The following is a 26,551-nucleotide window of genomic DNA, read 5'->3' on the forward strand; positions in this document are numbered from 1 at the left end:
GCAGGCTGGCAGCCCCGTGCCCACACCCTGCAGGACTTCCGGCCTTGGGTACCGGGAAGTGGCCGGCCCTCCCTCCCCCGCCAGGCGGCTTCCTGCCCACCCTCACCCCAAAGCGGGGAGGGGGCGTGGGAACTGTTCCGGGACGCGCCCCTCCCCCCGCTGGGCGCCCTGGGAGCACGTTCCGCCTCCCACTCCCTGGTGTGGCGGGCTACCCCAGCATCCAACCCGACCCTCCTGAGACAGATCACCCCCTACCGTACTCAGCCCACTCTGTGACAGCCAAGACCACCCCGCCCCCCGAGATGAGCAGGCCGGAGGTTCACTCGTTTCATTTTGTTTATTCCTTGAAATCACGGTGTTTGTGGAGGCTTTTTTCTTTTCCAATTTCATGTTTTCATACAGGAAACTCCCGCAAGGTGCTGGGACACCCCACAGCCCGACCCCCCGAGGGTGGGTAATGCTTTCTTGGGGGGGCCCTGGAGAGGGCAGAGAGGGGTGGGCGGTTCCTGCTTGGGGCCTCCACTCTCAGACCAGTGGAGGCACAGACGTTATTTAAAAATCGTTAAAAAAAAAAACCCCATCAGAACACACATTAAATAGATATCCAAGACAGCGCTTCAAAAACAAACCCGCCCCTTTTTTTCTTTTTTCTTTTTTTTTGGAAAAACGAAAACAAAAACAAAGATCCTTGACCCCTACCCTCTGACCCCTCCCTGCCCACCCCCCCCCCACAAAAAATGTACAGAGCTACAGTTAACACAAGATGTTCACATCTGAAACCATTAACTTTAAACACATAATCGGGGGCAGGGTGAGGACTTGGGGTTCATCTAGGAGGGAGGGGCAGGCAGAGGGCGAGGGGTGTTGCGCAGCACAGAGGGGCGGGGCCAGGACGAGACTGACAGGTGGGGGGGCAGGGCCCAAACATCTCCTTTATCAGTAAAAAATAAAAGTGAATGAAAAAAATCCTCCACCCCACTGAAATGGCCCCAGTAAGGGGGGAGAGGTCTGTCCCTCTGCCCTGGGGGATGCCCCTGGGGCATGGGCATGAGTGGGGAGGGTCCAAATTAGACCAGCAGCGAACCCCCCCCAAGGGGGTTAATGCTACACAGCGTTGCCCCTCCTGGGGTTTCACAGCTCAGCACCCCCTCCCCTCCCCTCCCAGCTGCAGGAGGGCCCCCAGACACAGTCCACAGGCCCAGATCCCTCAGGTTGGGTGGGGAAGGAGGGCTGGGGGCGTCAAGCCCGCCCCCCCAGCCATTGCTCTCCGTATTTTTCAAGAGATTCCCAACCACTATTGGCTCAGTCAGAAAATTAATAGTCTATAAATACCCCAAGCTCAGAAAAACGGGGTGGGGCGGTGGGGTAGCGCTGAAGGAAGTCGCACAGTGCGTGGACGGGGTGCAGGCTGGCGGCGGGCACCACCCCTCCCTCCCTCTCCTTTCCTGGCAGGAAAGGGTCCCCCCCGCCACGCACCCCAGCCCACACCGAAAGGCAGGCTCTGGCCAGCCTCTCCCCTGAAACGGCTTTTCTTTTCTTTCCCAGGAAAAAGAAAAATGGAAAAGGAGAGACCAGGAAGAGAAAAGAGTACGGATGTGGAAGAGAAACAGTCCCTGGTGGTCAAGGTCGCACCTGCCGAGTTGTTTTAGGGCCAGGGTTTGTGGTGGGGGCCTCTCCTCTCCGCGGCCCCCTCCCCTGTCTGTAAAGTGCATAATGAGGCATCTACATTTTTGACTTCAACCTGAAAAGGGTGGGGAGGGCGGCAGAACGGAAGTGGGGGGCGGCTTCCTTGTCTCCGCTCTCAACCATCTGGAAAGACTGCTACATATTTGGAGCTTGGGAAGGTGGGCGGGAGGGACCCGACCAGGTCGGGGATGAGGATGGGAGGTGGAGGGAGGGGCGGGCAGTGTGAGCCAAACCGAGGAGGCAGGAACCCAAGTCCATGGAGAGTTTGGAAAACCACGGTAGGAAGTGAAATTTCAAAAAAAAAAAAAAAAAAAAAAAAAAGGCCGCGTAACCGGGAGGGGGAAGTGCCCCACTGCACCAGCCGGCCGCTGGCCCTCCCGCGTGGGGCCACGCTCACAGGCCACCCTGGGCGAGGGACAGGGTTCCTAGGCCACCACGAACTCTGACTTGATGTCGGGGTTCACTTCTGGCTTCCAGACGGCGTCCTCGAAGTCAAGGCCCAAGCCAGCTGCCTCACTGGGGCCGCCGCCTCCTCCGCCGCCGGTGCTATCGCTGCGGCCGGCCTTGCGGCTGGGCGGCCAGTGGTAGGGGCCCCGGGCGTCACGCCGGGCCTTTCTGCGGAGCCGTTTCTGCTGGAGCAGCAGCTGCAGGCGCTCCACCTTACAGCGGGTGGCTCGGTTTTCTGTCTGCCGCAGCCGGTCCCCTGCAGAGGCGGCAGTGACCATGACCGTGAGGGCCCCTTGGAGGCCAGACCGCCAACCAAACGCGAGGACCCCCAGCAGATGGGCATCAGGCCCGGTCCAGCTCTCGTGGACGCTCCCACCAGCGAGTGAGTGGGTCAAGAGGGTCTGCTGAACCTTTAGGTCATTAATTCCACGTCTGCTGAACAGCAGGCTGTGAGCTCCATGAGGGCAGGGGCTGGCCTGAGCCAGGCACCAGGGACACGGCTAGCATAAAAATGAGCGGGAGCTTGAACCCTTTAGGCTATTTCTGTGACCCAGGGTAGGACTCAGGCTGTGCCTTGGTTTCCCCTTTGAGACCGGGCCTGGGGGCCCACATCACGGTTCTACAGGACTCCGGAGGCGTCTGGAATAACGAGATGGCTGTGGTGGTAGGGCGGCGGAGACCGCCCTTGAGCGGGAGGGGGAAGCTAACCCCCTCCTCAGCCTGACTGGCCCATTCACAGAGGCCCCACGCACCATCTGGAGAAGGTGCCCGAGGGGGGCGAGGAGGAAGTGAGGATGGACTCCCCCCCCGGGGAGGGCACAAAGATGCTGTGTGCCCCCAGCACACACACTCCCTTCTCTACACGCGCCTGCAAAGCAGGGCGAGTGGCAGCTGGCGGCCCCCTCCCCGCCACCAGCGGCTCAGCTGCTCTGAGAGGCGCACAGAGGGGCCTTGAGAGACCCAGGACGGGGTGGGGTGGGGGTGGACACTCACCCGGGGGCTTGCACAGGCGGGCCTGGCTCAGGGAGGCCGGGGCCGCGGCCGCCAGCTTCTCGCAGGAGGTAGTTTTGGGGGCGAGGTCCGGGGCACACTGGGCGTGGCACCGCAGCTGGGTCAGCGATGGGGGCATGCCCTGGTAGTGCCGCGTGGCACTCAGGAGGTCGTTGAGGATCTGCAGGATGGTGCCGATGTCCCGCCTCGGCCGCCCGCTGCTGTCCTGGCAGTTAGGGTGCAGCGTACCTGCGGGAAGGGGTGTGGATGAGGACCCCAGTGGTGGATGTGAGGCCTCGGCAGTGCCTGGGTCCCACATGTGTAGGCAGAACCCCTGGGTGACACAGGCACTCGCACCCACCCATGAGAACACGTGGCCTGCTGTATGGCCGGGCACACGCGTGGGGATCCCGGGGAGTGTGTCCCACGCCTGGCGTGGGTTCACGTGACTGCTCGCAGGGCACGCCACAACACCTACCAGAGAAGGTCCCTGAGAAGACCCCCGGGGCGTGGTTCACGAAGCTCTCGATGACTGCGCCAGGTTTGCGGGAGCGGGACGTGGGGCTGCCCCCAGCGGGGGACGTGGGGCTGGCACCGGTGCTGGCGGGGGGAGAGCAGTCCATCTGCTGATGGGGGAGGGAGGCACATGAGCTTTGGGGTTCAGGGTCAGGGGATCACCCACCAGACCAACACCAGCCCAGGGTCTGGGGATGGCCCTTGATACAAAAGACGTATCCAGGGCTCTGACGTTCTCCCACCACGTCCTCCCCCAGACTCACCTCGGGGCAGGTGGCAGAGGCCGAGTGGGAGCGGAAGGAGCCGGCCGTGACAGGGGAGGACGTGGGCGCAGGGCCGGTGGGCACTGGGGGGACGCGGGTGGCACTGGACACTGGCCGGCAGGGAGAGGACACAGGGGTGGTGGTCACGCTGGGGTCTCCACGGGCGGCAGCAGCGGCGGCAGCCAGCACGTGGCGGTGCTGCAGTGGGGCGTGCTGGGCTGCGAGCTGCAGCTGGACGAACATCATATGGTCACCCACGCGCAGCGCCAGGGTCAGCGGCGAGCGGCCCGACAAGAAGTCACTGACCTGCAGAGAGCGGCCCGTCAGCCCAGGGCTCCAGCCTGTGGTGCCCCCAGCCCGGCCCGGCCCGGCCCCCCGCGCTGCGTGACCTGGGGCCTCTCGCCGCCCCTCTCTGGGCTCTGGGGTCCCTGTCGGTGCCACGGATGCTTAAATAAAATGAATCGGTATTTCCGGAAGCTGCCTCCGCCAGCCCGGCCCGGGCTGGGCGCCGCTGGGGGCTGTGGGGGGACAGAGGCGGGTGAGACGGGGGCCTGGCCCGCCCTGGCCAGCTTGGTTCTTTCAAGGGGAAACCGAGGCCAGAGGGGGCGGGGCCCAGCCAGCAATCACTGTTCTCAAAGAACCCTCACCTCACACCTCTACCCCACCCTCTCTCGCCTGTGAACACTGCAGGGGCCTAGCTCAGGCCCCCTCCCAGCTAAGCCACTGGAACAGCGAGTGGGCGAAATTCCTGGACAAATTCTTGTCCTAACCTTTGCTTTCTCAAGATAAATATTTATCTGTCCTGGGCGGGGCCGAGGCTGAGGGGGAGGCGTTGCCTCCGCGGGCGCTGGGGGGGGACCCTGACCGGTTCCCTGGGGCTCGAGTCTCCCAGGGCTTCAACACAGCCCATTCAAACGTGAACCTTCAGTCTGGCAACCCCTTCGCAGTGGGCGAGGGGTGCATACGACCCCCATCTGCACTGGACCCCTCCTCTGGGGCCCGGCCAGTGCCGTGCTCTCCCCGGGCAGGGATGGGGCGGAGGTTTCTGAGAAGTGACACAGGCCGAGATGACTCAGAACCACCCCCTCCCTGCTGGCAGCGGCTGGCGTAACCTTCCCTGCTTGGGGGCCATGGGGAGAAGGCAAAGGAGGCGGGCCGAGTGCAGCCCCCACCCCGCAGTCCTTGTGCACACGCCCTCCCCAGCCCCAGAGATGCCCTTTGCAGGAAGGGCCTGGGGTGGCTTCCCAAGAGCAGCTAGGGTGTCCCCCCCACACTCCACCCTGCAACTTCCTCCCAGGGGAGGGTGAACGGGCAGGCATGACTCGGTGCCAGGCGGAGAAGCAGCTCTGGGAGCCCAGTCACTCCGCCCAGAGCCTCCCATCTCCCTCCTGACGTAGACACCCTGCAGCGGATGTGAACCAAACACGCCCAGGGGCCCCCTGCCAACCACAGCCCCCCCAGGAGCAGGGAGCTCAGTTCACATCTGCCCCAGGAAAGCACACACTAGCCCCACCCGACTCCAGGGACCCTGGCTCTCCCCCCACCCCACTGCTCCTCCTGACGGCAGACCACCCAGCTCCTGGGTCCCCCCCCCTCCTCCGCGCCAGCTGGCTGGTGAGGGCAGGATGCTAAACGCCGGGAGGGGGCAAGGGCCTCAGGGCAGGAGGAAGGGAAGCCGCTGAGCAGGTTCCTGAGGCCGGGGACCTGCCACCCCCACCCTGGCAGCGGGCAGATAGCTGAGGCCTGTGTCACCCTCCTGGGAGGAGGGCCCTGCTGCCAGAAAAATGAGGAAAGGAGGAGGAAAGAAAAAAGCTGCAACAAAACCGGGAACCCAGTGTGGGCCAGCCCCAGCCTTCCTCCTCATCGCCCTCCCGGGCGCTTACTAAATATTTTCCTAACATCCTGTCTGGTCTGTGCTGGCCCCAGGGGCTGGGCGCCCCCGCCCCCTCCCCCTTTTGGGGCAGAGAACAAAGGGCAGAGGGAGGAGAGGGAGGGGTGACTCCCCACCCCTTGCAATGGGGTCACGGAAGGCGGAAAGAGTATCACCCAGTCCCATCCCTCCCCCCCCATCAGAAATGTTAAAAAGGTCGCTCTGGGGAAACCACAGTGGGGCAGGGGGGAGAGTGCCTCGGCATGGCTGGTGGGGCTGGGGACTGGTGGGGCTGGGGACGCAGGCCCGGTGGTGTGGGAGCATGGGCCAAGGTCACCCCGCAGGCAGGCTTGTGAAAGCTAGGCCCCCTCCCCCATGGTGGCCACCGTGGGAGTGAAGGCTCTCAAGGTCAGGTGGTGAGTGCTGGGGGGGCGGGGAGGAGGAATAGGAAGCTGGGTGACCAGGCCAAGCTGGCACGAAGGCGGAGTGGCGCGTCCCCTCCCCTCCTCACAGGCCTGCTGGGAGCACAAACAACCCCCAGGCTCTCCAGAGTGGCCGGGCACTGGGCCTGCTGCCCCCAAGGGCCAGGAGGGGGCCGGCGCGGGTCTTACCTGGGTCTCAGTCAAGCTCTCGAGGGCCTGCATCACAGACTGTTCTGGCCTGGAGGCCTGAGACTACAGAGAGAGGAAGAAGAGACCCTGAGGGCGCACCCGAGCACCGGGGTTGGGAGGGCCCCGCTTGATGGGTGGGGTGGGTGGCCCTGAGGGGAAGGGGTCCAGTGTGTGATGGGGACTGTGCTTGCAGGGGAGGGGACTGCCTGTCAGTGTGGGGCCTCGAGGCGCACTGCCCCATCCATTTACCATGAGGCCCGCCTCCACGGTGGGCACGAGCGTCAGCTTGCTGCCATCCCCCACGCCGAACTCCTGCAGCTTCCCCGAACTGAGCCGGCTGAGTGGGGAGGAAGGAAGAGGGTGAGGCTACACCGAGACAAGGCAGGGGCTCGGAAGCGGAGTCCGCGGGGGAGGGCTGGGCTCGTGGGGTAGAGACAGGCGTCCATCACCCCCACCCCTTCCTGGTCTCCAGATCCAGAGACCTGAGTGTGTGCGTGGTTGAGGTCAGACCCTGGGAGCCCCTGCTGACGGTGCAGACCCCTTCTTCCAAGGAACCCCAACTCTGGACTGGGGGCACTCCCTCTGCGCCTCAGCGAGGCACGTTTTCACCATCTAGGCCCAGCGAGTCCCTTGGCACCCTCCCCCAACCCTGGGGCCGCCCCCCTGTAATTCAACCACCGGGGCCTGGGCTGTCCCTGCGGGCCAAGCGCTTAGCCTTTCCGGGCTTCGCCGGGCGGGCCTCCCCTCCTCCCTCCCTCCCTCCCTGGCGCAGGCCGCCGCCGCGGCCGCCTCTCAGACAAAGGAGACCCTCCCCCTCCCGCCCCTCCCCCACCGGGGCCCCTCCGCTGGGGATGGACACTGCGTGTCCCCGGAGGCCCGCGGAGGGAGGGCTCCCGGCTTGGAGGCGATTTAAATGGCGGGGGGGGAGGGGGAGACTGCGGGAAGGGCTTGGTGGCGAGAACAAAGGGGGGCAGAGAGACGCAAGTGGGGGGAGAGGCAGCCAGACGCAGAGGGGGCCGCCGAGCAAATGCGGAAGCCGGTGGGTCGCAGGCAGAGGAGGCAGCCGCCGCGCCCCCCACCCCCGTAGCTATGACCCCCGCGCCGCCCGGGACTCCTGCCTTCCGGTGGGGGACGCCGCCTAAGCCCGACCCGAGGCGCCCTCGCAGCCGCCTTTGTGCAGCGACCCCGGGCGGGGGAGGGGGCCAAGACTGGCAGGGCCGAGCAGAGGGCGCCCGAGAGCGCGCGGCGCGCCCCCGCCCCCCGTCTGGCCGCCCCCTTCCTTCCCCGAGCGGCGCGCTCTTTGTTCCCGCCCCGGGGCCGGGGCCAGAGGGGGCGGCGGGCCCGGGGGGCGCGGGGGCTGGGGGCGCGCGGTACCTACGTGTCTTTGTGGAGCAGCGCCAGGCGCTCCTTGGGCACTTTGAGGCGTTGGGACAGCCTCTTGCGCAGCCCCTCCACCGTCTCGTCGGGGGGCACCGACAGCTCGTAGCGGGTGCCCGTCGTGCTGTGGATGGCCAGGCTCATGGGCGCCGTCTCGGCCGCCGGGCCCAGCTCGCAGGCACCGCCGGGGGCACCGCGCCGGCAGCTCCGGGCGCCGCCGGGCTGCGGCTCCATCCCCGGCCCGCGCTGGGGGGCTGGAGTCCGCGGGGCGCCGCCAATTCTTGCCGCGCCTCCGGGCAGGGCGGGGGGGCTCCCCAAACAGGGGTCCTCGGGGCCCCTGAGGGCGGGGGGCAGCGCGCTTTCCCTTCGAGAAGGTCCCAGGAGCGGAAGGCGAATCAAGAATCAAAAATCCGAGTGGCGCTCCGGAGTCGCGTCGGCTCGTCGGGGCACCTTCCTGGGTGGGGACTACACTCTCAGCTCCTTTCAAGGGCGGCGGGCGCGGGAAAGGGTCCCGGAGGAGGGGGCGCCACTCAGCCGGCCGCGCTCAGGGCCGTCTGCCGCTCGGGCCGAGCTTCCCCGCGCGTCCCCTCCCTTAGCAACAGCCGCCGCCGCCGTCGCCGCCGGAGGATCTGGGGGTGAAAGTAACAAGAAAAAAAAGTTATAATGTATCAACGTCCCGAGGGGCGGGGCCTCCGCCCCCTCCCATTCACTACTTACTCCGCCGGCCCGCGCCGACCAATCAGCGCGTGCTGAACGCCCAGTCGGCCACACGGGCCGGCCAATGGGAGCCCCCGCGGCACCGCCCCACGTGGCCGCGCGTACCCGCCCCTCGCTCCGCCCCTGTCCCGTTGGCCAAGCGGAGCGCGGCAGGGGCGGGGCCGGTGCCGCTCTGGCCCGCCTCCGCGCCCCCGCCCCGCCGCGGCCATTCATAAGGCCCGGGCCCGCAACAAAGGGCGGGCGGCCCGGCCCGGGGGGCGCGGGACCCAGGCTTGGGGCGGCGCGCCGTGGGGGAGGGCAGTGGCTGCGCGCCGAAGGAGCAGGAAGCCGGGGCCTTCCCCAAGCGCCGATCCGGGAAGCCGCCGCTAGCGGAAGCTGGACGCTGTCCCCGCGCCTCGTGGCCGAGCCCAGGCTGGGGGGCTCGCGGGAGGGTCGGTCCGGGGTGCCCCCCACCCGTGAGGCGTGAAGCCCCGGCAAAGGGTGGAGCTGCGGGCGGGGCCTGCACCCCCGTGGCCGGTGCCGTGGTGACGTGGCCGGTGCCGGAGAGGCCCTCCCGCGCCGGTGCCACCTCGCGTCCCACCCCCGTCCCGCGGGCCAGGCCCGCTTCCCAACTCGCGCCCGCCCGAGCCGTGACGTGACGCGGCGTCCCCGGCTGCGCCCGCGCGCGCCGCTCGGGGCTGCGGTGAGTCAGCAGCGCCGGCGCGCCCTCTGCCGGCCCCACCTGGGAGCGCTGCCCGGAGACCCGGGGAGGGGTCGCCGAGGCCTCCAGGGACGGGGGCAGTCCGACGGGACTGCGGGCGTTGTGGGAGCCTCGCTAGGGGTATGAAGCCTCCAAGTCAGGAGACTGGGGCCTCACATTCGGGGAAACTGAGGCCGGAAAGGCAACTAGCTCAAGGTCACTCTCGGGGAGGGGGAGTGCCCGGGGGGCGGGGCGGGGGCAGAGGTCCCTCCCGGGCTGTGCTGGCTGCGCCGAGTGCCTCCCACTCCACGTCCCGGGGGGCTTCCCAGGGCTGGAGACACCTTTGAACACTACCTGCTCAAAGAACAAAGAAAAGTGGGGCACCCTCAAGAGCCTAGAGTGAGAACCCCCTTCCTCGGCCCGCGGGGTCCCGCCCCCCACTCACCGGGAGAGGCAAGTCCGAAGTCCCAACTGTCCTGAGTGTACCCACGTCCGGGCCGAGTGCGCGGTGGCGGAGCCGGTCTGGGGCCGAGCGGGCGGCCCCCGAGCCTTTATCCGCACCGCCTTCCCTCGGGGTGGAGTTTGGGCGGCCAGGGGGCGGGGGGCCGGGCAGGCGGTGACGCAGGCCGGCCCCCGCCCCTGCCTGCCGGCCAGGGCCCTGGGGCGCCGTCGGGCCTGGGCCACCCGCCCCCTAAATCTCGCATTTTAAACGGGGAGGGGGTGGCGCTCCTTGAATGCTACGAACCCGGGGTCACGGTCAGCCGCGTTGACGACTCGGGCGCACCGGCACTCCGGCCCGTGCTACGGGGTTTCGGGGTGCACAGCTGGATTCTCTGCCCCGCCCCCTTTCTGGCCGAGTGCTTCCGCCTGGGGGCGCCCGCATGGGGGAGCGGTAAGGGGGGCCCGAGTCAGCGGCCTCGGTCCAGGAAAACAGGCTGGGGTCACCTGCCTGCAGTGGGGGGGCCCCAGCCAGCTGCCCTGGCGGCCCAGCCAACTGCATCCCTTAACGGTGACCTCAGAGGGCATTTATGGAGCGATTCACCAGGGCCAGGCCTGCCTTGTGCATCCAGTCACCACCCGCTGGGCTTTGTGATCCCGTAGGGCACTGACCTTTGTGAGCCTCAGTTTCTGCAGGGTGGCAGTAGAATGAAGTGAGAGAACACAGCGGACCTCACTCTGGAGCCTGGGGATGTGGGGCCCTCACCTAGGCCTGGCAATATTGCCATCATCCCATCAGGCATGCTCACCTGCTGGTATCCTGCCTTTGTGGTGGGCGTAATCACCCTACCCATTTTACAGGTGAGTAAACTGAGGCCACACAGCCATTAACAGGCAGAAGCCTGGCATGTCCTCAGGTGTGTCCCTACAGGTCGCCCTGTGTAAGAGGGCTTTCTAAGAATGACCCTGGCTGAGGGTAGGGCCCTCTCAGTCGTACCTCCCTCTCTGTCCAGAGGAGGGGGACCCCAGGCCACTTGTCCACTTATCTGGTGTCTCCCTTTATCTGACCTGACCACCTCCGCCCCCAGCCTTGCCCTGGGGGCCCCTCCCAGGGCTGTGCTCCTTTCCAGGTCTGCCTCCTGCTCCCACCCAAGGGCTCCTGCAGCCTCTGGCCCCCCACCCTCTCACAGGCACACCCAGACACTCCCAGCCCCATAGGGTCAGGGCTGGGCTTGAGGGAGGGATCAGGAGGCTGGGGTTGAGGCACGGATAGGAGTTTGCCAGACAAACAGAACAGTGCTCAGATGAGAAGCAAGTGAGCGCAAAGCACCGGAGGCTCTCACAAGTGCCCCGAGACCCGGTGATGGGGCCGGGCTGAGGGTCTGCGGGCCCGGCCTGCTCTGCCTGCAGAGAGAGCAGGAAGGCAGCACAGGGGACCGTGCGCTCTGAAGCCGGAGCATCTGAACGCTGGAGGGCTCACGGAGGGACGGGCCAGGTGGGACCCTCAGGTGGGCAGGTGGTGCTGGGTGGGGTGCGGCTGAGACCTCCAACGCGTCTGTGATCTCACTGGGGCTGGTTCGTCTGCCTGCAGGGAAGTGGGCTGTCTCCTGGCATGGGGCCCCTGAGGGTCACACACACAGGAGACCAGTGGCCCCTGCCTGGCTTTGCAAGTCCAAGTTGATAAACATGCCAGATCAGCCTAAGGCCTGTTCTCTCCCACTCATAGCATCCCTGTGCTATGGGGGGCAGTCCCAGGCCGTGAGCGCACTCAAAGCACGAGGGGACCCCTTCCTGGGAAGGAGATGAACCCTTGGGCACCGCCTGCCCCCACAAGGCCCAAGGCCTGCACTCTCAGAAGGGGTCGTGACCCCTGGTTCCTGGCCCCGTGACCCATCCCACCCTGGGTGCCTCCCACCCCAGGATGCAGCCTGGCCAGCACAGGCTGTTCCTGAAGCTGTCAGGGCGCGCAGGTGTCCCCAGGCCGGGCTCTGAGGCGTGCACATCCCCCAGGGGGCCTGCACCATGCTGGGGGGTCCTAGCTGTGTGGCTGTGTCCCATAACCCCGGGCTGTGGCCTCAGGGGGTGATGGTGCAGGCAGGTTCCCTGGTGTGGGGACCACTGGTACAGGGTCTCCTCCCACAAGCCCCCGCCAGCCCCCAGCTGTGTCCTTGCTCTTATTTATAGAACAGATGAGAAGCCAGTCCAGGAACTCGAAGACCTGGGCTCTAAGCCGGGAGACAAGGAGGGGAGGAGTGGGGCTGCACCTGTGACCCCACGGCTGTCCCAGCTTTAGCTGAGCTGGGGTTTCCTGAGGAAGTGGGGGCCGGCTGCTTGGACCTCACCTGCACAGAAGGAGCAAGCCCCAGACGGACACCGCCCAGAGCTGCAAGCTTGCCTGGAGACTCCCCAGACATCGAGCCTCAGAGGCAGCTACGGGACAGTCATTCGCATAAGATCGTGACACAAGACCACACAGCCCACCCGTGCCAATGACAAGCCCGGGAGTGGCCTCTCCGTCACCTTCTGGCTGCCGGTGACACACAGAGAGACCCAAGCTTTCCCACACACTCACCCCCCTGAAAGGCCCCACCAGCTCTGCTCTGACCCAGGGCCGGGGAGGGGGACAAGGAGGTGGCCAGTGCCTGGGTCACCCCCATGGTTGCAAAAGTGAGTTACTGGCTGAAAGAAATAGGACAGCCCTGAAGCTTCAAGGTGCCAGGACCGCCCCCGCCTGGCCACCCCACCCATCTGGGGCCAGTCCAGGGGCCTGGGTGCCACAGAGGTGCCAACACCACCAGGGATCGGGCACCTGGCCAGCTGGGGCCACCCACAGGCCAGGCAGGCACAGGGCAGGGCCTCCGTGGGAGCAGGCAGGACCCACCCCCTCCCAGTGCAGCTGGGGCGGGGCCGGGGAGCCCACGGGACAGGCGTCACAGTCTGGAACCTGGCAGAGCCTCATGTCTGTCCAGCAGCCCAGGCCCAGCCCAGAAGTGGCAGCCACGCTGCTGCCTGCCATCCCCAGCCCTGGCTGGTGACCTTCACCTGTGCCCACCCTCCCGGCGTGACAGCCAACAGCCTTCCCACAACCCAGCCTAGTTTTGCGAGCTGAGCCCGCACCGCCAACACCCCAAGCGGTTCAGACTACAGCCTGCTGAGCTGGGAAGGCTGAGACTGGCTGCCCCACCTCGCTGCGCAGACACAGGACACTGGGGGAGAGGCCGTGCTAGGTCCCAAGCCCACCACCAAGCAGGATAAAGTCAGCGTATGCAAACTGGATTCCAGGTGTTTAATGAGGGTTCGGGCAGGGAGCAGGCTGTCCGTTGCCGGTGGCTGGGAGCAGAGGTCTCTGCGACAGATGCGGCAGAGGAGTGGTGGCCAGCACGTCAGGTTGAGGAGATCTTAGGAGGTGGAAGAGCCTTCCGGGGTGAGAATAATCCTCACGGGTAGGGCAAGTGCCCGACCTTGACGCCAGCCCCCAGGCCTGCCAGAGCTGGCTTGTTTCCCTGGTTTATTCACCACAGAGAGGCAGAGCCCTGAAAGGCGCTCTGGGCAGGCGCCGGCACTGCGCTGCCCCCTGGTGGCTTCCTAGAGAGGATGGCTCCCCCAGGATCACTCCCCCAGCCTTCCAGACATCCTGCACCCACAGGAACTGGGTCCTCACGCCAGGCCATCCCCTGCCCAGCTCTGGTCCAGTCTCCCTGCCGGAGCCAGCATGGGGCATGCACCGCCTACTCTAGGGCCTTCACCAAGGCCTCGTTGGCCTCGATGCGGATTTGGATCTCGGCCCTCATGGCCTCGTCCGTGGCCCCCAACAGCTCCGACTGCGCCTTCTCCAGGTTCGCCTTGGCCACCTGCAGGGGGTGGGTGGCGGGTGAGGGCGAAGCAAGGAGCCCAGCCCGGTACCTGTTCCCTCCCTGCAGTTGGGGATTTCGTGGCAGCTCGGAGCACCAGCTTCCCCTGGGACACTCACCCCCAGATCCAACATGTCCAGTGTGACGGCTTCCTCAGCCAGTAACTGCACCGAAGAGTCAGCGTTCACCGTGACCGAGCCACTGCTCACTGCAGGAGGAGGGGGAGTGAGAGGTCCATGTACGGGCGTGGGGACACAGTCAGCCCCAGAGCCCCTGCAGGGCCAGGAGGGTGACCACACAGCGTGGCTCCAGGATCCAAAGGCCCCAGCACACAAGTGAACAGGGGCCACCAAGTGCATCTACTGTAGACTGGACATGGGGACAGAGCCTCCTCCTTTTGCCCAGCAGCCCAGGAGTTGAGCCAGGGTTAGGAGTGAGCCGAAGCTGATTTCCAGTCTGGGTTGTACCGCTGGGGCCACGCTGTGGAAAACCTCTTCCGAATTGAGGATCCTTTCTCCTCCGATGGGCCCCCGCCCGGCCCACTGCTGACCACTTACATCCCTAACCACACCCAGCCCAGTGCCGGGGAGTTCTATATCCTTGGTGCTCTTCCTGACACTGCCAAATGAAATGAGAACTAGCCCGTTGAGACAAGCATCTCCCACCCAGCCCCTTTCCTCTGCCCTCCCAATCAACTCACCAAAGTATTTGGAGATGGTGCCGTCCTCAGCGTGGACCACAACCAGCCCTGGTCGCAGGACCTGCAGTGTGGGTACGTGGGCTGCCAAGATGCCAAACGCTCCGGTCTGCGTGGGCACGTCCACCTGTCGAACGTTGACGCCGTTGAAGAACACCTAGACAAGATACATAAAGAAAGGGTCACTTCTGGCTAGTCCCTCGGGGAACAGCAGTCAAGTCTCCCCCGCAGTTAAACAGCCAAGGCAAGACTGAAAGCTGACGGGGGACACGGAGGCAGCCGATGCTTCGGTGGGGTCCTCGTGCAGGACTGCAGCGCCTTCGTCTACTTGACAATGGAATCCAGGCACCCTAGCCCTCGGGTAAGGAGGCGCGGTCAAGGCAGAACCAGCGAGCCACCTGGGGAGGAGCGTACAAAAAAGGTGCCCAGGGACTCAGGTTCTGAACCACGTGAGGAAGGGCGCACATCAAAATGGGAGGCTGAGGAGCGACCTGAAAGTTGGGCGGTCTGATCCCGGACCACACGGGGGAGGGGCGCGGGTCGGGAATGGGGGTCGCCGACCTGAGGGTTGGGGGCTCGGATCCTGGGCCACACGGGGGAGGGGCGCGGGGTCCAGAATGGGGTCTCGAGCCCGGCGGACGTCCGAACCTGCGTGGGTGAGGCGAAGGTGAAAGACATCTGTCCCGGGCCCGCGGCGGGGGCCGGGGCAGCGGCGGCCTCGGCGTAGGCGCGGGCCTGGCGCACGAGGCGGCCCAGGCCTGGGCGGCGGAGGAGCGCAGCGGGCAGCATGATGGAGGGCGGACGGCGGAGAGCAGAGCAGGGGCGGGCGGACTCCGGCTGCACGCCAGCGGCCTGGAGGTCGAGGAAGACGACGCTCGAGGACTTCTGGGAGAAGAATCCCGACGAGGGCGCAGGCGCGAACTACGACTACCGGCGCGCTGTGCGCGATGTTGAAGACGGCGAACCGCCTGGACGCGCGGCATGCTGGGGGTTGTAGTTTCCTTCCGGCAAGAGCTCCCAGCCCGGTGGTCAGGTGCGGGGGTCGGTTACACGGCTCTGCACGGGGAGCACCAGAAGCCCGCGCGGAGAAAAAGACACTTAATTCAAGATTTTGGGGGCGCTCATTGGATGTCAGGCGCTGGGGAGACATCAGGGAAATATTAAGATTCCTGCTCTAGTTTGGGGTGGTGGGGGCGTTTAACAGACACTCAACGTAATAAATTGTACAGTATGTTAGGAGGTGACAAATACTTTAAAATGAAAAAGCAGAGTATGGGGGCCGGATGGGGCAGGCAGTGACTGTAGGAGGTGCAGGCGTCCCGGGAACGGTATCCCAGGCGGAGTGTCCAGCTCCCGTAAGCGTCCAGTGGTGTAGGAATCTCTTGGCTGCACCCCTAAGGGCGCCGGCAGAGGGCGCGCCGCGCCCGGAGATGCGCCCCCCGCAGCCCCTCCCGGCCACCGCCTCCGCGCGCTGCTGACGCAGGGGCGCGTGCGCGGGCGGCCCTGGGCTCCGCGGACGTCACCTCGGCCCGCGCAGCCTCGCTCGCGGCGCTGACGTCACCGCTCCGCCCCCGCGCGCGGGCAGGTCGGCACCCCGGGTTGGGCCCCAGCCCCCACCTTGGGCTCCGGGAAAACGTGGAGTCCGGCTAGACCGGGCTGGGGTCCACATCCGGAAGGGCCTTGGGTGAGGAGCGGACGGGTGCAGGGCGCGGGGGGTGGGGGTGGGTCACACCTGGGCTCGTGGCTGGGCAGGTGCTGTGGCCGAAAGAGGTTCCCACACCAGGGAGGCCAGGGGCCTGGCGCCCAGGCCCCCGCACCCTTTCTAGGTCAGCGCTGTGAGAGGTACTCGTGGAATCAGTCCTTATGCGCTGGGCATCCTGGCCCTAGTCAGGTGTGTGCAGAGGGAAGCTCTGCTCCCATTTCTTAGGGGTGCGTCCTGTGCACGGCTTGCTCGTCCCGGAACCCTGGATCCTACTGGAATGGAGGCCTATTCTCATATGCTTCTCAGACCCATCTATTGGACTTGTCTCTAATCCCCGCTCCAGGGTAGCCAAGGGGTCGGCGCATCACCTGTTACTCAGGTCCCCAACCCGGGTTTATCCTGGAATTCTCTGGTGTACCCATCCATCGACAAGCCACCCAGCTCGGCCCCTGCAGCTAACTTTACTGACTTGGATGGCCACAGGCTCCTCCCCTAGCTTCACCAGAGCACCTTCTCCACAAACAGCCAGAGGGACCACATCATTCCCCTGCTGGGAACACAAGCTGCCTCCCCCTGGTCCTCCAACACATTCACCTTCAGCCCACACACTTGGAGACCTCAGGGACTTTGCCCATGCAGTTCCCACACGCCTGGAGCCAGCCTTCCCGGGTAATTGTCCACTTGACTGCCCCTTGCCCTCCTTGGGCAGTGTCACCCTTTCATCCACTGGACACACACCTTCTCTCCAGGGTGCCGCCTCTGTGCTATGCTCTGCTCTCGGACCCAGCTGTAAATGAACTGCTTTTGGAGGTCACCGCAGTGGGGGCAGGGGTGAGGAGGGACACAACGCAGAGGAACAAGTAACAGGCAACGACGTGCAGGGCCTCGGAGAGAAGCAAAGCGCAGCAGAGTTCCGGAATGTGGGGTGGGAGTTGCTTTGTTAGCAAAGGGAGTCAAGAGGAGATGAAGACTTCGTCGTTGGGAAAGAGGTGAAGGAAGCTCCGGAGGGGACAAGCTGTCCGGGCCTGGCACCTGCACGTGCAAAGGCCCTGGGGTTGGACTGGGCCTTCCTCTTTCACTGCAGGCTGGGATGGGACCACGACCTGGCTGGTGGCAGATTGGTGGCCTGAGCACCTAGAAAGATGAGGCACAACTGTCTGAGAAAGAGCAGCTTGGGGTTGACCAGGCATGGGGTTTCTGCAGGGGTAGTCCTGTTGTCACCCCACCCCGGGCAAGCCCTGGTGGCACTCAGAATGCGTTGTGTTCCATTATCTTTGCTGCTCATCCTAACAACAAGACAACCCTGACAGTGCTGCCCACGTAGGGGAAGAAAAGTGGGACATGTGCCCTGGAGTCCCTAGGCTGTGCACCCCGGAGACTCCCAAACCGGGGAAGCGATGGATAGGGAGTCTGGGCACCCCCGGACTCCAGGCTGCGGGGAGTCGTGCGCCCTGGGACCAACACCCCTTTGGTCCCCCGTCCCCGGGGATCCAGGGAAGGTCGGGGAATCGTGCCTCAGGGACCGGGGGCGGAGATTCAGCTGCCTCGGGAGAGGGCGGCTTCGCGTGGGGAGGGGGCGCCCAGGAGCACAGGCTCCGCCCCCCGCCCCCGCCGGAAGGGACGGGGAGGCGGTGGCCGGCGCGGAGCAAGCGAGAAGCGGCGGCGAGCGAGGTGGGGGCGGCCGGCCGGGGACCCGGCAGCACCGGGCGGCACCGAGCGGGTCGGAGCGGGCTGGCCGCCAGCGCGGTCACGTGTGTGACCCCTCCTCTCGCGCCTGCCTCCCCCGCGCGCCGAGCTCTCCATTCATAAATTCTCCGCCTGCTCCGCGGCTACCGGGCGCCGCAGCCCGCCGGGAGCGCCGTGCAGCAGCCCGCCCGCCGCCCATGGGCCGCGCGCCCCGGCGCTGAGGTAGGCGCGCGGGCCTGGGGCTGCACCGGGGCGGGCGGGGGACAGGCCGAGGCCGCACGGCCCGCCCTGGCTAGAGACCACCGGCCCTCTCCCGCGAGGCGGCGAGGCCGGAGGCAGGGAGCGGAGGGGCCAGGGCCGGCGTGGGGGCCAACCTGCCAGGCTCTGCACCCGTCTTCGGCGGCCCGGAGAGGGACCCTCGCCCACGCCCTCCCTCAGCCTCAGTTTCCCCCTGAGAGATTCGGCGAGGGCCGTGGCGTTTCCGCCCCCGGGCTTAGCCCGGGGTTGAGATGTGCCCGAGGTCGGCTTTCTGCATCTCATTGCTCGCCATCCCGGTCCCCCGGGCCGGTTGGGGACGCGGGGGTGGGCGCGGTGGCGAGCCCGATCGGGAGCCGAGGCCCGGCAGGACTTTAGGGTGGCCCGTGGGCAACCTCCGCCCTGGTCTCCCGTCCCCACCTGCTCCCTAGGAGTCCACCTCCCTTCCCCTTCGGCCTCCTGCTGTCTTTCCTGGTCTCCTGTCATCGTCCCTGTGCCTCTGCCCCCTCCCCCCTAACCTGAACTCATTTCCCGACCTACATAGAGGCGCCCCCTCCCCCGAGAATGCAGGGGAGCCGCGGCCAGCCTCTGACCCGAAGTGCCGAGGACACCTGGCTTTTCCCGGACCCTCCCCTGCTATGGGCCTCAGTTTCCCCCGCTGTCGAGGAGGGTGAAAGTCCCAAAGGGTTGGGGGCGCTGGAACCTGTACACAGGCTTTCCCTTTCCTGTGGGGAAGGGCCGCGCGCCGTCCCCACTCAGGGCTGCTGGTCGTCCCGGCCCCGGACTCGGTTTCCTGAGATTCCAGAATGCGGCCACCGGTCCTTCCCGCCGGGAAGAGCCGCGTGTTGGGGAGGGCGGTCAGGTGCAAGGTCCAGGCAGTCCCTCTCCCGAGAGCTGAGACCCTCTCTGCCTCAGTGCCCCCGGCTCCAGGCAGACGTGGAGCCCGGCCGGGTCGGGCGGGGACGGGTGCGGCGGGGGCGCGCGGCCGACCGGGCACCGGCGGGCGGCGGCGGCAGCAGCCATCTTGCCGCCCGGGGCTGGCTCCAGCCGCCCCTGCAGGAGGCCTCCCTCCCCCGCGCCCCCTCCCCTCCCCAGTGCTCCCTGGCAACCCGCCCCCCCCCCCAGCTTGGCCTGCTAGCTCAGTCGCCATGGGAACCAGATTCTTGAGGGTTGGGAACAGATGCGCCTCCTTTGGCCTTTTCACTCCCACCGGTACTGGGCGGAGGGGGAACCTGTACATCCACCAGTCGTAACCTGGAGTCCCGGCGCTCAGCCCCTCCGCCCCCTCCCCGGGCTGGCCAGCCCCAGGGATGGCCCGAGTCCCCGCTATTCTGGAACCAGTCTCCTGGGGCCGAGGCGGCCCCTCCCGCTCTCTGATGGTGCAGGCAGGGCCCCTGGGGTCTGGCGGGAGTGAGTTGACGGCCTCAGTTTGCCTATTCCTCGCAGAGGCACTTCTCCTTTCCTGGGCAGGGCTCCGGCCCCATGCCACCTTGCCGGGCCGGCCCCACCGGCTGGGGAAGCTGTTGATACGCACGCGCCTCTCCCTTTTCAAAGATGGGGACATGGATGTCTGATCTGACCCGGGTGGGGGCTGCCTCGGGGCTCCCCCCACCTCTTCGTGAGTCACCGCCCTGTGTGGTCCCCTGCTCGAGCTCCCGGGAAAGCGGGAGGAGGGACAGAGGAGCTGGAGCTGAGCAGGCCCTGCCCCTCCAGGCCCCTCCTCCTAGCCTCAGAATGCAGCCCACGGCCACCATGGCCACGGCCGCCACCACCTCCACCACGGTCGCCCTGACCACGACGTGGGACAACGCCACGGGCCGCCCCACCGTGAGTGAGGGGGGGGTGGGGGGCGGGGCCGCCAGAGTCCACGCCCACAGGCCCTGACCCTTGACGCTGGCCCCGCAGGGGGAGCCCGACCCTGTCCTGGACAACTACATGCTGCTGGTGGTGGTGATGGCGCTCTTCGTTGGGGGCACCCTCGTGGTGCTGTCGGGCGCGCTGCTGCTCTGCAGGCGCTGCTGGGAAGTCCACAGGCGCGTCCACAGGTGCGCGGGCCCCCAGCCCCACGCCCCAACCCGCAGGGGAGCTGGGACAGGTCAGCCTGAGAGCCCGCGCCGCAGGGGCGCTGGGCCCGCTTCTGAGTGACGGTGTCCACGTGTCTGCACAGGAGTCTGGGAGAATGGGGTGGGTCCGAGGGAGTGGGCTCCCGTGAGCTCAGGATGCCCCGGTGGCCATGAGCCCTGCGGGGGACCCCGTGGGCAGCGCCCTGGGTCCTCTGGCCCACTTTGCTCTCCTGCTGCCCCTCCCCAGAGCCACAGAGGAAGCAGAGAAGACCACCACCAGCTACCTGGACAACGGCGCCCGCCCTGCCCAAGGTGAGGAGCCCTGCCAGGCCTGTCGCCGCCCGTCTGTCCCCCGCCCCCCGCCCCCGGGCCGCCTGACCATCTGTGTCTGTCTGTCTCCCCCACCAGACTGGGCGCAGCTCGAGTCCGACTCATCTCTGTTTCCTTAAGCCCACGCGTAGGTGCTCACAGGCGCGTGCTGCGTGAGTGAGTGTGTGAGCGGATGAGCGAGTGCCCCCCACCCCCCCCCCCCGCCCCCGGTGGTCAGTCGGGCCCTCGGCGCTCCCTTCCCGACCCGGCCCTGCAGCCCAGCCGCCCGCCGGCGCCCGGCGCGGCCCACCCGGGGCCCACCCTCTCTTGGCTCTCCTCGCAGACCCCGAGTTCAGGGGGGAGGAGCCCGAGGGCCAGGACGCCGAGACCGAGCGCTTCCTGTCCACCAGCTCCACCGGCCGCCGGGTGTCCTTCAACGAGGCGGCCCTGTTTGAGCAGAGCCGGAAGGCGCAGGACAAGGGCCGCCGGTAAGGAGGGCCCAGTGCCGGGGCTCACCTGGGAGGTCACCTTGCTGCGCTGGGCTTGTGGGGCGGAGCTGGCCCCCGCCGGTGCCTGGCTGTCCCCCACTCCCGGCGGGCAGGGTGACGGTGGGGCCAGGGAGGACGCTGGGGTGTGGGCAGAGGGACCCAGCTCGCCCAAGGTGACGGGCAGGCGCGCTGGGCGCAGGTACACCCTGACCGAGGGGGACTTCCACCACCTGAAGAACGCCCGCCTCACCCACCTGCACCTGCCGCCCCTCAAGATCGTCACCATCCATGAGTGTGACTCAGGCGAGGCCAGTGCAGCCGCCACACCACACCCCACGGCCGCCCTCAAGGCCAGCCTTGCCATATTCCAGGTGAGTTGGGGGTGGCAGCTGGCCCGGAGCTCAGGGGCGGCCCACCCTCCCCCAGCAGGCACCACTTTTCCCACCCTCTGGCTGCGCCCTTCACCTCCGGGTGGGGAGTGGGGCCTGGTCGGGTCCAGCGGGTGGCGGGTCCAGCACGCACCCCCCCCACCCGTGCTCTTTGACCTGTCACTGCTTCCTCCCCACCCCGGCTCTGTCCCACAGCCCCCGGGGAAGGCCCTCACCGGCCGCTCTGTGGGCCCCAGCTCCGCCCTGCCAGGTGACCCCTACAACTCGGCCGTGGGCCCTGCCGACTTCGAGATCAGCCCCTCGGCTTCCAGTGACTCTGGGGAAGGCACCTCGGTGAGGCCCCCGCGCATGCATCCCCCGTCCCACTCCAGGACGGGGCAGCCTGTGGCCCCCTGCCTGGTCCCCGAGCTTGGGAGGAAGAGGGGCAGGTGGCACACAGGGCACATGCACGGCTTGGCTCACCTGCACACAGGGCAGTCCAACAGCTGCAGAGGGTGTGGTCAGGGACCCATCTCAGCCCAGGGGACGGGACCCCCTGTGTCCAGGGCTGGGGGAACAGAGTGGCCAGCGCCTGGCTGAGCCCTGGGGAGCCTCTCAGGCAGGGTCTCGGGGGGAGGAGGCCCCAGCCCACCCCCAGCCCCCTGTTCTTCCTCTGCCTTCTGTGTGAGTGCCGGGTGGCCTGGGCTGGGCTGGCACTAGTGCAGCAGGGAGAGGCTGGGGGGTCTGAGAGCATCCCTCTTCCCTCACAGTTGGACGCAGGGGCCAGGAGTGCCAAGCCTGGTGGGCCGGGGGCCGCAGCAGGGCCTGGGGAGGCGGGCCCAGCCTCTGGGGCAGGCCCCGTCCTGCAGTTCTTCACCCGCCTGAGGCGCCACGCCAGTCTGGACGGGGCCAGCCCCTACTTCAAGGTCAAGAAATGGAAGCTGGAGCCCAGCCAGCGGGCGTCCAGTCTGGACACGAGAGGTGAGCTGTGGTCCCTGGTGGGGAGTGAGGCCCAGGGGCGGCCCCAGGAGAATGTGGAGCAGGCGGCTCTGCACCCTGGGAGGGGTCCCCAGCGCCCACCCCATGCTGGCCGGCATCGCCCGCTTACCAGCGGGCATCTCGCCCAAGGTCAGAGCTGGTCAGGAGGAAGAGCCAGGGCTGCACGCTGAGCCCCGGTAAAACAAGGGGTTGTCAGGCTAGAGCGGGCATCAGCGAGCGTCACCTACGAGGCACTGCATGGTGTGTTTCTGGCTCTGCGGTCAGTGTTTCTGCTGCGGTGGCATGAAAGCAGCCCTAGATGGCGTGTAAAAGAGTACAGCTTTGACCAATAAAACTTTATTTACAACTACAGGTGGTGGGCCTTCGATCCTGCAGACCCCTGGTACGGGGCCCTGGATACAGGGCTTCCAAACCTCAACCCAAGGACCATGCATGTGTGTCTTGGGGGGGGAGGTGGCACCAACAGCTACAACCATCCCTGCTCATGGGAGCTCAGTGGGGCCAGGCGCTGGGGTGCCTGCTGCCCTGTGGCGGAGGTGGTGGGTCCCACTGCCAGGAAAGGCGGGGCGAGGGGACGAGCAGTGTTGGAGGCCAGGGAAGGTGCGTGGCCCCTTGTTGGGGCCCGACTCCAGCTGCTGTGGGGTGGGGGAGGGGTGAGTTCTGGCTGAAGTGCTCCTGGCCGGGGAGGGGAGGGGAGGGGAGGGCTCGTCCCACTGTGCCATTGGGAGCCCAGACAGAGCCTGTGATTCGGGAGGTTGATTATAGGCAAATGCAGGCACAGAAGCACCCAGAACCTGTTTGCTGGGTGACTGTCATCCCCACCCCTGAGGCTTTCCCACTGAGGCCTCCCTTGTGGGAGGGTCCTGGCCCTGGGCCGGCAGGGCTGGAACTGGCAGGAGAGGGCGTCACCTCTCCCCGCTCACCTGTCCCTCACTCTCCCCCACCTTCGGCCTTCTTCGGCACTCTAGCCGGGCTGTGTCTGTTACCTGGTGTCCAGGACAAGGCTGTGCTCTGACCACACCTGCCTGCCAGGGCCACTCGGACCAATGCTGCCACCTTGGCACCTCCAGTCCCGCCCGCCCTGGCTGCTGGGCTTTCGGTCCTGGTCTTTCTGCCCTGGGTGCCTTGGTTTCCCCACCTGCACGGCTGGGTACATGCTCACCTGGTCCAGGCTGGCTCTGTTGGCTCAGGGGTCAGGGGGTGGGGCCCGCGGTGGGAGGGGCCCAGGCAGGCTGCTGTACCTTCCTCTGCACAGGCTCCCCCAAGCGACACCACTTCCAGCGGCAGCGGGCAGCCAGCGAGAGCATGGAGCACAAGGAGGGGGACGCCCCCCACGTGGACTTCATCCAGTACATCGCCAGCGCTGGCGACACTGTGGCCTTCCCGAGCCCCCGCCCCTTTCTGGCCAGCCCCACCAGCCCCGCCAGCCCGCCCCCCACTCTCGGCAGGTATTTTTCAGTAGATAGAGGTGCTAGGGGTGGGCCCCTGCCCCACCCCATCCCCCATAGGTGGCCCAGGGAGCGCTCTCCCCGCCCTTCGGACAGGCGGTCGTGTTCGTGTTCCTCTGGCTCCACCGTCCTTCCCGGAGGCTGCCTTGCTGGGGCCACCTCTCCAGCACGGACCAGAGGAGGGAAGCAGGGGGAGACTGGGTAAGGGTAGAGGGGCGGGCGGGGCCTCCAAAACAGAATGCCTGCTCAAGTAGGACCGCTGTGGGTATGTGCCCGCGTGGGTATCGCTGCTTCCTGGTGGAGCCTGAAGGGCTCCGCTGTGGCCCCAGGGTCCCTCTTGCCTGTCCATGCTCCTGAGGGCTGGAGGCCGCTACTCAGAAACTGCTGTGACCACTTCTGCCAGCGGTACCCCCTCCCCCAGCCCAAGGACAACTCTGCTGAAGCTCTGGGCCTACGTCAGTGGGATGGGGAACTGGATCCCGGGAGCAGGGCTCCCGACTCTTGGGCATTTCCTGGTCTGGGTAGTTAACACTTCCTTTGTGTGTATCTTCCTCCTGGCTACTTGTCAGTCTATGGTGGGGGGCTGAGGCGACACACCCAGAGTCACCCAGGCGTAGGGGCTGAGCTGGACCCTGCTTGGTCCAGTCCATCCCCAGCCACCCCTTGGTACACAAAGCTCTTAGTCAAAGAAGGCCATCTCTCGAGAACAGCCTTCACTCTTTCTGGGCGAGGGGCCAACCTCCTGCAGTGGCAGCAGATGCTCTGGTCACATTTTGTAAGAGGCCCTGGTTGAACGGCAGGCGCCAGGATGGCTCTGGGTTTACTCGAAAAGCATCCAGTGCAGAGTGAACAGGCAGCATGCAAATACATCATCTTCCACAGGGCCTGGCCAACCCTAGAGGGTTCCCACCCGTGCCCACCCTCCCGGACCCAGAGGCAGGGTGGCCGGGGAGGGGGTGCGGGGGGCCTGGGCTGCCTCCTGACGGCTGCGGCCTGGTTTGCAGGCTAGAGGCAGCCGAGGAGGTGGGCGCCGCAGGAGGAGCGAGCCCCGAGTTTCCCCCGGAGTGCGGCGTCAGCGCGGGGCCTGAGCAGCAGCAAGACTCAGATGGTGAGCGAGACGCGGAGCCAGAGCAGGCCCAGACCATCTACCGCGACATCTGGAGCCTGCGCGCCTCGCTCGAGCTGCACGCGGCCGCCGCCTCAGACCACAGCAGCAGCGGCAACGACCGCGACTCGGTGCGCAGCGGCGACAGCTCGGGCTCCGGGGGCGCCGCACCCGCCTTCCCGCCACCCTCGCCGCCGCCCACACCACGGACGGCGGACGGCGAGGCGGGCGGGCCGCGCAAGCTGCTGCAGATGGACAGCGGCTACGCCAGCATCGAGGGCCGCGGCGCGGGCGACGACGGGCCCCCCAGCGCGCCCGAGAAGCGCTCCTCCTTCACGAGCTCGGGCCGCGAAGCCACCGTGGGCTGCAGCTTCGAGGGTCCCGCGCCCGAGGCGCCTGCCCGGCCTGGCAGCCCGCGCGCCTGGCCTCGCCGCGCCCCGCGCCGCGACTACAGCATCGATGAGAAGACAGACGCGCTGTTCCACGAGTTCCTGCGCCACGACCCGCACTTCGACGACGCCCCTCCCGCCGCAGCGCGCCACCGCGCGCGCGCACACCCGCACCCCCACACGCGCAAGCAGTGGCAGCAGCGCGGCCGGCAGCACAGCGACCCAGGCGCGCGTGCCGCACCCTCCGCCCCACCCGCAGCCCAGCCCGGCGCCCCCCGCCCCGCACGCGCACCCCTGCGCCGCGGAGACAGCGTCGACTGCCCACCCGACATCCGTGTGGGCGACGACCCGGCCGCGCCTCCCATCCCCGTCATCGAGGAGGAGCCCGGCGGCGGCTGCCCTGGCTCCGGCTTGTGCGCCGGGTCCCCGGGCGCGCTGCTGGATAAGCTGGCGGCCAGCCTCGACGACAGGCTCTTCCCGCCACGCCTGGCCCAGCCTGTCGCCGTGGCCCCTGCGCTGGTCGTGGCCGCGCCCACGTCCCCCGACCACAGCCCGGTCTAAGCCTGCACCCCGCGCCCACCTCGTCAGCTTAGTCGGCACCGGCGGGGCCTCGGCGCTGGACACACCTGAAGTGCGACGCCCCGGCGCGCCTGCGCTGGGACCGCGGGCCTCGAGCACGCACGCAGTGCCCCAGGCACCCTGCGCCAGCCCAAAGTGCGCACGCACACAGTCCCCTCCGGGCACTTCATCGGGTCGACTAAAGGGAGTGTGGCGGATTCTCAACTTAGGGGTTCCGAGGACCACATTCAACTTCCCTTGGCCCCAGACAGCGGCCTCGGTCTAGTGACCGGGGCCGCCGCGTCCACTGCACGACGCAACGGGAAGCGCATGCGTAGGGCTTGCATCCTGGAGGGGCAGTGCGAGCCGACTGCGCGAGACGCATGCGCAGAGCGCCCCTCCCAACACCAATCGAGCCTAGCGACGCGTCCGCTTAGCACGCGTCCGCTTAGCACGCGCCGGAGTTCGCGCTAAGGCGCACGCGCAGGGACCAAGGGGCGCCGAGGCTCCGCGAAGAGAGGGCGCGCGGGCCCGGGCTGTGAGGTTAGCTCGAGGCCGTGGCCTCCAAGCCCCCGAAGCCGTTTACCTCACCGCGGCGAGTGCTCGCGGCAGTCCGCGCCCCCTCCGAGCAATAACCGTACTCGCCGCCGCCGCCCCCAGCCCTGTACACGCCCCCCGGTCCCCTCCCTCCTGGTGTCTGCACCCTGAACCCGCCCTCCGCATGTTGAGCGGGCCGCACTTCCCGTAACCACACCGTCCAAAGAGCAGCCAGGACTCACCAGTGTTTGAGACACAAAACCCAAACGGTCAAGGTTTCAAGTTTCCCAAGCTTTATTTATTGCCAAAAGATGGGGCAGCCCTCGCCAGCGGCCGCGTCGCCCTGCCCCGCTCCTCGAAGCTTCGTGCTGTCTGTGTACCATCCAGTGATGGAGTTTGTGTTCTGTTTTCTGATTGATTATATTTACTGCATACTCTTGCTTGCTCTGGGTTTTCTCTGGGGACCCAGGAGTACAGAGGCCTTGGGCGAAAGGGGATCAGG

The 26,551-nt window shown here is 67.0% G+C and overlaps 3 protein-coding genes across 10 annotated transcripts; 1 reads left to right on the forward strand and 2 right to left on the reverse strand.

Moving 5' to 3' along the window:
• Nucleotides 1-322: 322 nt before the first annotated feature.
• Nucleotides 323-9,720, reverse strand: MIDN (midnolin). 6 transcript variants are annotated; one of them, XM_089905811.1, is made up of 9 exons: nt 9,602-9,720; nt 7,762-8,389; nt 6,633-6,720; nt 6,384-6,446; nt 4,292-4,348; nt 3,903-4,208; nt 3,602-3,749; nt 3,127-3,372; nt 323-2,389 (listed from the first exon to the last, which is right to left on the reverse strand). In XM_089905811.1, exons 2-9 carry the CDS (start codon nt 7,992-7,994, stop codon nt 2,112-2,114), a joined length of 1,419 nt encoding a protein of 472 aa, XP_089761937.1. In that variant the 5' UTR covers nt 7,995-8,389; nt 9,602-9,720; the 3' UTR covers nt 323-2,111. The 6 variants fall into 6 exon arrangements, with proteins under 6 accessions (XP_089761937.1, XP_022421440.1, XP_022421439.1 ...); XM_022565732.3 differs by having other exon boundaries at nt 3,602-3,746; nt 4,292-4,420; XM_022565731.3 differs by having other exon boundaries at nt 4,292-4,420.
• Nucleotides 9,721-12,866: 3,146 nt separating this feature from the next.
• ATP5F1D (ATP synthase F1 subunit delta) lies at nt 12,867-15,345 on the reverse strand. 2 transcript variants are annotated; one of them, XM_089905816.1, is made up of 4 exons: nt 14,704-15,345; nt 14,146-14,299; nt 13,565-13,653; nt 12,867-13,445 (listed from the first exon to the last, which is right to left on the reverse strand). In XM_089905816.1, the coding sequence occupies exons 1-4, from the start codon at nt 14,929-14,931 to the stop codon at nt 13,323-13,325; spliced, it is 594 nt and encodes a 197-aa protein (XP_089761942.1). In that variant the 5' UTR covers nt 14,932-15,345; the 3' UTR covers nt 12,867-13,322. The 2 variants fall into 2 exon arrangements, with proteins under 2 accessions (XP_089761942.1, XP_022421443.1); XM_022565735.3 differs by having other exon boundaries at nt 14,791-15,075.
• Nucleotides 15,346-15,857: 512 nt separating this feature from the next.
• CBARP (CACN subunit beta associated regulatory protein) lies at nt 15,858-26,486 on the forward strand. Of its 2 annotated transcripts, XM_089905797.1 has the most exons (10): nt 15,858-17,752; nt 19,499-19,612; nt 19,691-19,830; nt 20,096-20,160; nt 20,501-20,645; nt 20,845-21,016; nt 21,230-21,367; nt 21,784-21,994; nt 23,268-23,460; nt 24,465-26,486. In XM_089905797.1, the coding sequence occupies exons 2-10, from the start codon at nt 19,520-19,522 to the stop codon at nt 25,513-25,515; spliced, it is 2,208 nt and encodes a 735-aa protein (XP_089761923.1). In that variant the 5' UTR covers nt 15,858-17,752; nt 19,499-19,519; the 3' UTR covers nt 25,516-26,486. The 2 variants fall into 2 exon arrangements, with proteins under 2 accessions (XP_089761923.1, XP_022421438.2); XM_022565730.3 differs by lacking the exon at nt 15,858-17,752 and having other exon boundaries at nt 18,787-19,612.
• Nucleotides 26,487-26,551: the final 65 nt, after the last annotated feature.

This window comes from Delphinapterus leucas, unplaced genomic scaffold, assembly GCF_059928025.1.
Source record: "Delphinapterus leucas isolate spDelLeu-1000000601 "Yukka" unplaced genomic scaffold, BTC_Dleu_Yukka2 spDelLeu_asBTCV2_sq25, whole genome shotgun sequence".
Lineage (NCBI taxonomy): Eukaryota > Metazoa > Chordata > Mammalia > Artiodactyla > Monodontidae > Delphinapterus > Delphinapterus leucas.

Coding starts and splice junctions, on each gene's coding strand:
- MIDN (XM_022565731.3), bottom strand. CDS start 7,994: ATGGAGCCGCAGCCCGGCGGCGCCCGGAGCTGCCGGCGCGGTGCCCCC. Junction 4,421..6,383: donor AGAGCTTGACTGAGACCCAG/GTAAGACCCGCG, acceptor GTCCCCCCACAG/CCCCCAGCGGCGCCCAGCCC. Junction 3,373..3,601: donor CTTCTCAGGGACCTTCTCTG/GTAGGTGTTGTG, acceptor CCCTTCCCGCAG/GTACGCTGCACCCTAACTGC.
- ATP5F1D (XM_089905816.1), bottom strand. CDS start 14,931: ATGCTGCCCGCTGCGCTCCTCCGCCGCCCAGGCCTGGGCCGCCTCGTG. Junction 13,654..14,145: donor CACCATCTCCAAATACTTTG/GTGAGTTGATTG, acceptor CTCCTCCTGCAG/TGAGCAGTGGCTCGGTCACG. Junction 13,446..13,564: donor TGGACATGTTGGATCTGGGG/GTGAGTGTCCCA, acceptor CACCCCCTGCAG/GTGGCCAAGGCGAACCTGGA.
- CBARP (XM_022565730.3), top strand. CDS start 19,340: ATGGGGACATGGATGTCTGATCTGACCCGGGTGGGGGCTGCCTCGGGG. Junction 19,831..20,095: donor GTCCACAGGCGCGTCCACAG/GTGCGCGGGCCC, acceptor GCCCCTCCCCAG/AGCCACAGAGGAAGCAGAGA. Junction 21,017..21,229: donor CCAGCCTTGCCATATTCCAG/GTGAGTTGGGGG, acceptor TCTGTCCCACAG/CCCCCGGGGAAGGCCCTCAC.